The 12181-nt window shown below is 45.1% G+C and overlaps 1 protein-coding gene across 7 annotated transcripts in view; it reads left to right on the top strand.

The window, feature by feature from the left end:
* Positions 1-12181, top strand: part of LOC106564875 (ubiquitin carboxyl-terminal hydrolase 34) — a 72893-nt gene that overhangs the window by 4899 nt on the left and 55813 nt on the right. For all 7 annotated transcript variants that reach the window (XM_045691277.1, XM_045691278.1, XM_045691280.1 and 4 more), the window contains exons 2-6: positions 737-824; positions 1998-2586; positions 2906-2956; positions 10784-10933; positions 11282-11349. In XM_045691277.1, coding sequence (XP_045547233.1) covers positions 737-824; positions 1998-2586; positions 2906-2956; positions 10784-10933; positions 11282-11349 — 946 coding nt within the window. The remainder of the gene's footprint in view (positions 1-736; positions 825-1997; positions 2587-2905; positions 2957-10783; positions 10934-11281; positions 11350-12181) is intronic.

Below are 12181 nucleotides of genomic sequence, written 5' to 3' on the forward strand. Positions count from 1 at the left end.
ATGCGATCTTCGTGTTCTGATAGCAGTAGTCGCATGTAAGTGTCAAGTGTAGACAATACCTCTGCCTGTCTGCTCGCTACCATCTCACCAGCATCTCCAAGCAGTAGCAGCAATAGAGTGCCAGCCTCAATTTCGCGCAACAGTGCTCAGGATAAAAACGTACGTTTATTTCAAATATCCAGATACAGACAGAAATGTATGATACTATTCATATAATGAAATGATTTCTACCCCCGTCCCTAGTCACCGACACATAATACAGCAGCTGACTTTAGCCTGTAGTACAAACCAATGCTGCTTGGGAAGGCCTGTTGGTGTGGAGTACCTGTCAGTTGTTGGTAATGGGGAGCCTTGCCTGGCCCTGTGCTAATGTGGTGCCGAGGCACGTTTCTCATCAGAGACTTGAGACTTCCATGGGTCAGTCTCCCATCCAGAGTAGAGGATTATCTCTGTTCTCCTGTTGACCAAAGGACCGTTCGCATTGCGCCTCCCAGAAATGTTTTTTGTTGTTGTAGCGAATTGTCTGTCAACCACTTTAATCTTCAACGGTCTTTGATAATGCCTCAAATATTTTAATTGCAATTTCAGCTTCCAATGTGTGCTATTTTCTAGCTCGTGGCCCCCATATAGCCTAGTAGTCTTTGAACAAGCAGTGTGGGTCAAGGGTCATGTCCTACACTTGCCTTTTCCATGTATATTGAACTGTACCACCTTGTCTGCTCTCTCTCCCCTCCAGTATCGGATGCAGACAGCACTGAGGGCCTACAGCTGAAGAAGGAGCATGCTTTACGAGTCTTCAGCTACATCAGCTCATGGACCCAGAGGTCAGTCTCCCGCTCTCCTCTGTTCCGCGCATTCATTATTCTTCCATAGATTCATCCCAAATGGAGCCCTATTCCCTATTTAGTGCACTACTTTTGACCAGGTGCTCTTTTTTTGACCACTATGTAGGGAAAAGGGTTTCATTTGGAACGTAGGCCATTATTCATTCATATTTAAAAGGGGAGGATGTCCGCTCCTTGATAGCTCTAGGTCTATCTGAAGTCATTATCAGCCATGAATTCATCGTTTATTACTAGTGCTAACGGCTGACCAATGTGTTTTAGGTGTAGCTTAGCATGTAGGCTAGCTAAGGTCACTGGAGGACAAGCGGGTCATAAATAATAGGTTTTTCGGCTCGCTTAGTAGTGGTTTTATTGTTGTTTAACAACTGTGTTTTTCGTGCCTGCAGGGAGAAGTGCCTTGAGAAATTGTTGACCTTTCATAGTTGTTCTACCACTCCCTGTGAGATCAGGCAAAAGTGCTTGACTCATCAGGGAAAGTTGATTCTAGTTTTGCATTCTTCTCTTTGTGTTTCTGATTAGTGGGATCCGTCATTTGTGTGGATCCTTCATTGTGTTAATTGGTTGCTGTCTTATGAAAATACATGGCGGGGGGGAAGACTGTCTAAAATAGGATGGTCAGTAATATAATCACAGGCGTTTTACGTTACGCTGATGTCACAAGAAACGGAATTCATGAGAACAGAGCTCAAAATAGATCAATGAAATCCTCCTCAACAATGCATATTCTGCTTCTTTGTTCATACAACTAAAGTCCACTTACATATCTTATTCAGAAAGCGAGAGAACTGAATATTTTCTGTTGCAAGTACCTAAAACTAGGCTCCTCTTGCTATGTTATTAGAATATGGGGAGTGAAGTATGTTTCTATGCTTTATTCGCTTCAATGCAAGTTTGATTGAATTGAGCCAATAGAGTAGTCTCTAAAGATGGCTGGTTGTTGAGGCCAACACAGGCAGAAGCTACAGTTCACTGCAATGTGGACCGTGCATTGCCTTTTTATGGTTCCCAAACGTTTTCATTCCTTGACCATCCAAATGGAATGAGTCAGCCTCGAACTGCGACCCCAGTAGGAGTTGACTGCGACTCGCTGGTGAGTCTTCGTGATTCGCAGTTCACTCAATCCCTCTCGCCACCCCTCCTTTTCCTCCACAGGCAATGTCTATGCTGCTTCAAGGAGTACAAGCACCTGGAGGTGTTCAACCAGCTGGTCTACGCCCTCATCAACCTGGTCATCGCTCAGGTCACCAGCCTGAGGGACCGCCTCTGCAGCGCCACCAGCCAACGGGGCGTCACCGACGACGGGGCCGCAGGTGGCGAGGAGGGGCCGGGGACAGAATGGCGAGGAGAGGGAGGGGGTGGAATAACTGGAGCAGGGCCACACCCCCAGCAACCGCCCACCTCGCCTGTTGAGGACGAGCCGCTGAACGTGGAGAGGGACTCGGCAGAGGAGGACGGCGCCGGGGAAGCACCGGAGCAGAACCAGAATAACAACAACCAGAACCCAGTCCAGGGGACGAGCCAGGCCCAGCAGGAGGCCCCCAAGCCAGGTGAAAGTGGTAGTGGTATTGGGGCGTCTGAGGCTGTAGCTAGCAGCAGTACGGACTGCCAGGCCCACGAGGACATGTTTGACTCGTGGAGCACCGAGGACCGGGAGAAGCTGCTGCTCTGCGCTGCCAAGATCTTCCAGATTCAGTTCCCCCTGTACACGGCTTACAAACACAACACACACCCCACCATAGAGGTAATGGAATGACACACCCTGATACAACACAATACATAATCAAACCCCACTGTAGAGGTAATAGAATAACATGTTTCCCCCCGACACAACACCCATCCCACCAAAGCAGTAATGTTATAATATGTACCGCACCATAGAGGTAAAAGCATAACATGCACCCATACACACAACTCAATTATGGATTCAGTATATCAGCATTTATCTCCATGGTGTACTTAATACTTGACAATGACATTGGTGTCCTGCTGTTCCTAAATGTTCTCTAACAGTTCTCAGTATGCAATATACTCGTCATACTTTCTTTGTTTCCTTTTTCCAGGACATCTCTGCTCATGAAAGCAATATCCTCGGCTCCTTCTGCGACATGAACGTAAGGACTCCTCCGCCCTCTCTTTGTTTTTACGACTCCACTGTTTCGTCCAAAAACACAATACTCAATCCGCCTGATTGTCGCTTTGTGTCGGGTCCAACTCTTTACAGCGACATCTACGTCTCTCAAATGGCACCCTATTCCCTTTACAGTGCACTACTTTTGACCCGGGCCCGTATGGCTCTGGTCAAAAGTACTGCACTATATAGGGAATAGGGTGCCATTTGGTACGCATTCTACGTCATCCAGTCCTTTGAAGCAAAGGCCCATGTTTTAATGTGTGGTCTGCCTGTTTGACCAATCACCAATCTGCTCATAGTCCCCTCCCCTCTCTCCCGTGGTCATGTTACTCATATCAGTGATTCATGACATCTTGAGTCTATTTATATTTTATTGGGAAGCTGCTTGAAGAGTGTCATGCCCAGAGCCCAACAGCTGTGTCCCATTTAGGACTGGGAGAGTAGGGAGGCAGGACTCTGAAAACTTCCCAGGTTGTTGTAATGGGTTTTCACTCGAGGAGGTTTGGTGTAGATTTGGTTAACAATAGGTCCTAGAACAGTTCTCCCTCAGGGGTCCAATTACAAATGTTTCCTTTAGGACCAGGGGAGACGGAGGGAGAAGGCTCTCTAAACACTGATCTCAGGTCCCTCTGGTAGCTTTTCAGGCCAACGTACACATGAGGTGTGAAATGTGTCTGCAGTGTAGTTTGAGTTTTTATTAAATTGAGGCTAATTTCCACCTCCAAGTGCTGTCGATCTTTCCCCAGAGTACAATAATCGGTTTCAGGCTAATTTAATAACTCTCCAGCTCATACCTTTCCACCGTATTAAACATTTATGGGCTTTTAATGGATATTTTTAGTGGACAAAGTTCATAGTCTGCATCAGACTGGAGTTCAGATAGTATTTTGTGCTTAATTGACCTTTCCTAGCTGGAATACAACCAATGGAACACTCAATTAAAATTGTATTTGTCACATGCTCCGAATACAACAGGCGTATACTTTACAGTGAAATGCTTACTTACAAGCCCTTAACCAACAATGCAGTTTTAAGAAAGTATTTACTCAGATAAGCTGAAGTAAAAAGAATATAGAAAAATAACAAATAATTAAAGAGACACAATAAAATAACAGGCTATACACATGGGGTACCGGTACAGAGTCAATGTGCGGCAGCACAGGTTAGCTGAGGTAATATGTACAGTACCAGTCAAAAGTTTGGACACACCTACTCATTCCAGGGTTTTTCTTTATTTTCTACATTGTAGAATAATAGGAAAGACATCAACACTATGAAATAACACACATGGAATCATGTTGTTACCAGAAGTGTTAAACAAATCAAAATATATTTTATATTTGAGATTCTTCAAGGTAGCCCTTTGCATTGACAGATTTGCACACTCTTGGCAGTCTCTCAACCAGCTTCATGAGGTAGTCACCTGGAATGCATTTCAATTAACAGGTGTGCCTTGTTAATTTGTGGAATTTCTTTCCTTAATGCATTTGAGCCAATCAGTTGTTGTGGCAAGGTAGGGGTGGTATGCAGAGGATAGCTCTATTTAGTAAAAGACCAAGTCCATATTATGGCAAGAACAGCTCAAATAAGCAAAGAGAAACAACAGTCCATCATTACTTTAACCTCTATGGGCTAGGCGGGACGAATTCGTCCCACCTACGCAACAGCCAGTTGAATCCCGTGGCGCGATTTTCAAATACCTTAGAAATGCTATTACTTCAATTTCTCAAACATATGACTATTTTACAGCATTTTAAAGACAAGACTCTCGTTAATCTAACCACACTGTCCGATTTCAAAAAGGCTTTACAACGAAAGCAAAACATTAGATTATGTCAGCAGAGTACCCAGCCAGAAATAATCAGACACCCATTTTTCAAGCTAGCATATAATGTCACATAAACCCAGAAGACAGCTAAATGCAGCACTAACCTTTGATCTTCATCAGATGACAATCCTAGGACATTATGTTATACAATACATGCATGTTTTGTTCAATCAAGTTCATATTTATATCAAAAAACAGCTTTTTACATTAGCATGTGACGTTCAGAACTAGCATACCCCCCGCAAACTTCCGGGGAATTTACTAACAATTTACTAAATTACTCACGATAAACGTTCACAAAAAGCATAACAATTATTTTAAGAATTATAGATACAGAACTCCTCTATGCAATCGAGGTGTCCGATTTTAAAATAGCTTTTCGGTGAAAGCGCATTTTGCAATATTCTCAGTAGATAGCCCAGCCATCACGGCTAGCCATTTAGACACCGACCAAGTTTAGCCCTGACCAAAGTCAGATTTACTATTACAAAAGTTTGATTACCTTTGTTGTCTTCGTCAGAATGCACTCCCAGGACTGCTACTTGAATAACAAATGTTGGTTTGGTCCAAAATAATCCATCGTTATATCCAAATAGCGGTGTTTTGTTCGTGCGTTCCAGACACTATCCGAAATGGTAAATCAGGGTTACGAGCATGGCGCAATTCATGACAAAAAAATTCTAAATATTCCATTACCGTACTTCGAAGCATGTCAACCGCTGTTTAAAATCCATTTTTATGCCATTTTTCTCGTAAAAAAGCGATAATATTCCGACCGGGAATCTCCGTTTAGGCAAACAGAGGAAAGAAAACAAAGCTTTCGGACGACGCGGGCACGAACCTGAGTCTCACAGTACTGTAACCAGCCACTACCCAAACGCGCTACTTTTTTTCAGCCAGAGCCTGCAAAGCCACGATTCAGCTTTTTGCCGCCTTCTGAGAGCCTATGGCAGCCGTAGGAAGTGTCACGTAACAGCAGAGATCCTTTGTAATGGATAGAGATGGCAAAGAAGGCCAAGAAATGGTCAGACAGGGTACTTCCTGTACAGAATCTTCTCAGGTTTTGACCTGCCATTTGAGTTCTGTTATACTCACAGACACCATTCAAACAGTTTTAGAAACTTTGGAGTGTTTTCTATCCAAAGCCAATAATTATATGCATATTCTAGTTACTGGGCAGGAGTAGTAACCAGATTAAATCGGGTACGTTTTTTATCCAGCCGTGTCAATACTGCCCCCTAGCCCTAACAGGTTAAGACATGAAGGTCAGTCAATCCGGGAAAGTTCAAGTGCAGTCGCAAAAACTGAGCGCTATGATGAAACCTCTGCTGCAGAGGATAAGTTAAAGTTTCCAGCCTCAGAAATTGCAACCCAAATAAATGCTTCACAGAGTAACAGACACATCTCAACATCAACTGTTCAGAGGAGCCTGTCTGAATCAGGCCTTCATGGTCAAATTTCTGCAAAGAAACCACTACTAAAGGACACCAATAATAAGAAGAGACTTGCTTGGACCAAGAAACATGAGCAATGGACATTAGATCAGTGGAAATCTGTCCTTTGGTCTGAGTCCAAATTTGCGATTTTTGGTTCCTACTGCTGTGTCTTTGTGAGACGCAGAGTATGTGAGACGCAGAGTAGGTGAACAGATGATCTCCGCGTGTGTGGTTCCCACCGTGAAGCATGGAGAAGGAGGTGTGATGGTGTGGGGGTGCTTTGCTGGTGACACTGTCAGTGATTTATTTAGAATTCAAGTCACACTTAACCAGCATGGCTACCACAGCATTCTGCAACGATACGCCATCCCATCTTGTTTGTGCTTAGTGGGACTATAATTGTATTTTTCAACAGGACAATGACCCAACACACCTCCTGGCTGTGTAAGGGCTATTTGACCAAGAAGGAGAGTGATGGAGTGCTGCATCAGATAACCTGGCCTCCACAATCACCCGACCTCAACCCAATTGAGATGGTTTGGGATGAGTTGGACCGGAGATTGAAGGAAAAGCTGCCAACAAGTGCTCAGCATATGTGGGTACTTCTTCAAGAAAAGCATTTCTCATGAAGGTTGAGAGAATGCCTAGACTGCAAAGCTTTGGTGGCTACTTTTAATAATCTAAAATAGAAAATATATTTTGATTTGTTAATTAACCATTTTTTGGTTACTACATGATTCCATGTGTTATTTCATGGTTTTGATGTATTCACTATTATTCTACAATGTAGAAAATAGTCAAAATAAAGACAAACCATGGAATGAGTAGGTGTGTACAAACTTGTGACTGTAGGTAAGGTGATTATGTAATGATAATACACAGAGTAGCAGCAGTGTAAAAATGGGGGTAGGGGGTTCAGTGCAAATAGTCCGGGTAGCCATTTGATTAGCTGTTTAGGAGTCTTATGGCTTGAGGGTAGAAGCTGTTAAGAATCCTTTTGGACCTAGACTTGGTGATCTGGTACTGCTTGCTGTGTGGGAGCAGAGAGGACACTATGACTAGGGTGGCTGGAGTCTGACAGTTTTTAGGGCCTTCCTTTGACATCGCCTGGTATAGAGGTCCTGAATGGCTGGAAGCGTGACCCCAGTGATGTACTGGGCCGTATGCACTACCCTCTGTAGTGTCTTGTGGTCGGAGGCCGAGCAGTTGCCGTACCAGGCGGTGATGCAACCAGTCAGGATGCTCTCGATGGTGCAGATGTATAATCTTTTGAGGATCTGAGGACCCATGCCAAGTTTTTTTTCAGTCTTCTGAGGGGGAATAGGTGTTGTCATGCCATCTTCATGAATGTCTTGGTGTGCTTGGACCATGTTAGTTTTTTGGTGATGTGGACACCAAGGAACTTGAAGCTCTCAACCTGCTCCACTACAGCCCTGTCGATGAGAATGGGGGCATGCTCGGCCTTCCCTTTTCCTGTTGTCCACGATCATCTCCTATATCTTGTTCACTTTGATAGAGAGGTTGTTATCCTGGCACCACACTGCCAGGTCTCTGACCTCCTCCCTATAGATTCTCATCGCTGTTGGTGATCAGGCCTACCACTTTTGTCGTCGGCAAACTTGATGGTTTTGGAGTCATGCTTGACCATGCAGTCATGGGTGAACAGGGATTACAGGAGGGGACTGAGCACGTATCCCTGAGGGGCCCCTGTGTTGAGGATCAGCGTGACAGATATGTTGTTACCTACCCTTACCACCTGGGGGGCGGCACGTCAGGAAGTCCAGGATCCAGTTGTAGAGGGAGGTGTTTAGTCCCAGGGTCCTTAGCTTAGTGATGAGCTTTGTGGGCACTATGGTGTTGAATGCTGAAGTGTAGTCAATGAATAGCATTCTCACGTAGGTGTTCCTTTTGTCCAGGTGTGAAAGGGCAGTGTGGAGTGCAATAGAGATTGCGTCATCTGTGGATCTGTTGTGGCAGTATGCAATTTAAAGTGGGTCTAGGGTTTCTGGGATAATGGTGTTGTATGTGAGCCATGACCGACCTTTTTAAAGCACTTCATGGCTGCAGACGTGAGTGATACAGGTTGGTTTTCATTTAGGCAGGTTACCTTGGTGTTCTTGGGCACAGGGACTATGGTGGTCTGCTTGAAACATGTTGGTATTACAGACTCAGACAGGGAGAGGTTGAAAATGTAATTGAAGACACTTGCCAGTTGGTCAGCGCATGCTCGGAGTACACGTCCTGGTAATCCGTCGGCTCTGCGGCCTTGTGAATGTTGATCTATTTAAAGGTCTTACTCACATCGGCTACAGAGAGTGTGATCACACATTTGTCTGGAAGAGCTGGTGCTCTCATGCATGCTTCAGTGTTGCTTGCCTCGACGCGTGCATAGAAGTAATTTAGCTGGTCTGATAGGCTCGTGTCACTGGGCAGCTTTGGTTGTCCGTAATATTTTGCAAGCCCTGCCACATCTGACGATCGTCGGAGCCAGTGTAGTAGGATTCAATCTTAGTCCTGTATTGACCCATTGCCTGTTTGATGGTTCGTTGTAGGGCGTAGCGGGATTTCTTATAAGCGTCCGGGTTAGAGTCCCGCTCCTTGAAAGCGGTAGCTTTAGCTCAGTGCGGATGTTGCCTGTTATCCATGGCTTCTGGTTGGAGTATGTACGTACGGCCACTGTGGGAATGATGTCATCGATGCTCTTATTGATGAAGCTCCCTACTCATTTGGCACACCAGGTAGGCTAAAGCAAATGCTCAAAGATTTCATATAAACTCAGCAAAAAAAGAAACGTCAACTGCATTTATTTTCAGCAAACTTAACATGTGTAAATATTTATATGAACATAAGATTCAACAACTGAGATGTAAACTGAACAAGTTCCACAGACATGTGACTAACAGAAATGATGTGTCCCTGAACAAAGGGGTGTCAAAATCAAAAGTAAGTCAGTATCTGGTGTGGCCACCAGCTGCAGGAAGTACTGCAGTGCATCTCCTCCTCATGGACTGCACCAGATTTGCCAGTTCTTGCTGTGAGATGTTACCCCACTCTTCCACCAAGGCACCTGCAAGTTCCCGGACATTTCTGGGGGGAATGGCCCTAGCCCTAACCCTCCGATCCAACAGGTCCCAGACGTGCTCAATGGGATTGAGATCCGGGCTCTTCGCTGGCCATGGCAGAACACTGACATTCCTGTCTTGCAGGAAATCACACACAGAACGAGCAGTATGGCTGGTTGCTTTGTCATGCTAGAGGGTCATGTCAGGATGAGCCTGCAGGAAGGGTACCACATGAGGGAGGAGGATGTCTTCCTTGTACCGCACAGCGTTGAGATTGCCTGCAATGACAACAAGCTCAGTCTGATGATGCTGTGACACACCGCCCCAGACCATGACGGACCCTCCACCTCCAAATCGATCCCGCTCCAGAGTACAGGCCTCGGTCTAACGCTTATTCCTTCCACGATAAATGCGAATCCGACCATCACCCCTGGTGAGACAAAACCGCGACTCGTTAGTGAAGAGCACTTTTTGCCAGTCCTGTCTGGTCCAGCGACGGTGGGTTTGTGTCCATAGGCGACGTTGTTGCCGGTGATGTCTGGTGAGGACCTGCCTTACAACATGCCTACAATCCCTCAGTCCAGCCTCTCTCAGCCTATTGCGGACAGTCTGAGCACTAATGGAGGGATTGTGCATTCCTGGTGTAACTCAGGCAGTTGTTGTTGCCATCCTGTACCTGTCCCGCAGGTGTGATGTTCAGATGTACTGATCCTGTGCAGGTGTTGTTACACGTGGTCTGCCACTGCGAGGACGATCAGCTGTCCGTCCTGTCTCCCTGTAGCGCTGTCTTAGGCATCTCACAGTATGGAAATTGCAATTGTTTTGCCCTGGCCTCATCTGAAGTCCTCATCCCTCCTTGCAGCATGCTTAGGCACGTTCAAGCAGATGAGCAGGGACCCTGGGCATCTTTCATTTGGTGTTTTTCAGAGTCAGTAGAAAAGCCTCTTTAGTGTCCTAAGTTTTCATAACTGTGACCTTAATTACCTACCGTCTGAAGCTGTTACTGTCTTAACGACCGGTCTACAGGTGCATGTTCATTCATTGTTTATGGTTCATTGAACAAGCATGGGAAACAGTGTCTAAACCCTTTATAATGAAGATATTTAGATTTTTATCTTTGAAAGACAGGGTCCTGAAAAAGGGACGTTTCTTTTTTTGCTGAGTTCACTGATCCCAGCTCTGGTCTTCATACTCTGTCCTGAATAGTCTGCAAAAAAGCCATCATCTCTTCTCCTACATCTGAGTGTGTGAAAGAACAAGAGAAGTGAAATCAAATTCCCAGTGTACGTCTATCCACCGTATTGCTTTCACCTATCACCTATAGTTCTTATAAACCAAAAAGGAGACGAGGGTATGAAACCATTGAGTTGCACCGATCACGCTTGTCTCTTCCACTATGATGTGTGTTATGAAGCCAAAGTTAGTTTTCCATATCCGTGTGGACAATAAAGTTGTATTGACCTTGTTTTCCCTGTGACCAGGATGTGGAGGTCCCCTTGCACTTGCTGCGCTACGTGTGCCTGTTCTGTGGCAAGCACGGTCTGTCGCTCATGAAGGACTGCTTTGAGTCAGGCACGCCAGAGAGCCTGCCCTTCCCCATCGCCCACGCCTTCATCACCATCGTCTCCAATGTGAGTAGGAGTTGATCCAGCCACCCAACAAAGCAGCCCAACCCAAACGCTGATTTTATATATATATATATATCTATCTATCCTGGATATATTTACCACTACCTCCAGATGCTGTTTCAGCTCCATCTCCAGAGCCACATGTATGCAGATGTTCTTGATGCAGTTTCTACGTTATTAGCACAGCTGTTTGGTTTGTAAATGCTCTCTCCGCCGGTAATCGCAGTGAATAATCAGTTGTCAGCCAGCTCTGTTAGAGTGGCATCTGTTTTTAGGTTTTCCACTGCTTCTCACACATCTTAAGGGATGTCAGTCTGATTCAAAATCTGTTTTTTTTCTCTCCACACACAGATCCGAATATGGTTGCACATTCCCGCCGTCATGCAGCACATCATACCGTTCCGCACGTATGTAATACGGTAAGTTCACGCTCTCCATATCAATGAAACTCCGTGGTGAAATCTCTGTATTGACTTCAGAGTGAGGATAATCAAGACTTTATTAGTGTCTCCCCACCAGTGAGTTTTCACTAGTGCCTTGAAATCCCTAATTAGGCATGTATCAATACAGATTGAATCACAAATCATTTATTGAATAAAATGGTTGTTAGTCATGACGTTTCCCCCATATCAAATACAGCTCTCAACAATATGGCATCCCGTACTGCTGTTTAATGCTTTTTGTCTGCAGTCATTGTAAGAGAATAAGAAAATGGGGCAGAGAGAGGGGAGTTGCTGTTGCAGTCGCAGCTCCTCTCGTCAGAAATGGCCCAAGGGGCTGTTTGAAATGCATATTGTATTTGGATACACAGTGCTGTGTTGTTCGACTCGCCCACCACTTTCCAACACACAATCAAACGCACTTGATAGAGATGCTCCCCTGAATATTGGATGTAGTATTAGGGAGGACGTTATGCAAATAGGGTAATCCAGCATATTGGCAGTCGATCAGCATAAATCAAGGTTGAATTTAGTGGATGCTCTTAGGAAGCATATTTTTGTTGTATTTGAGTTGAATTTCAAAATTCAATCAGATACTTGACTGTATATATTTTTTTTTTCTGGATGAAAGGAATTTCAGCTGAGAGCCCTCATTCTGTGTAGTGTGCTTCACTCTTGCCGTGCCACCAACTGGTGTTGCTAGGAAGAGCTTCCCTCGCCATGGTAACAGTGGCCAATGCTCCAGTCAGCTTCTCCTCACATGACCTTGGAGCAGCCAGACAGCTCGCAGGCCTCGCCGCACCTCTGTCAT

Source organism: Salmo salar, chromosome ssa12 (assembly GCF_905237065.1).
Source record: "Salmo salar chromosome ssa12, Ssal_v3.1, whole genome shotgun sequence".
In the NCBI taxonomy this organism is placed as follows: Eukaryota; Metazoa; Chordata; class Actinopteri; order Salmoniformes; family Salmonidae; genus Salmo; species Salmo salar.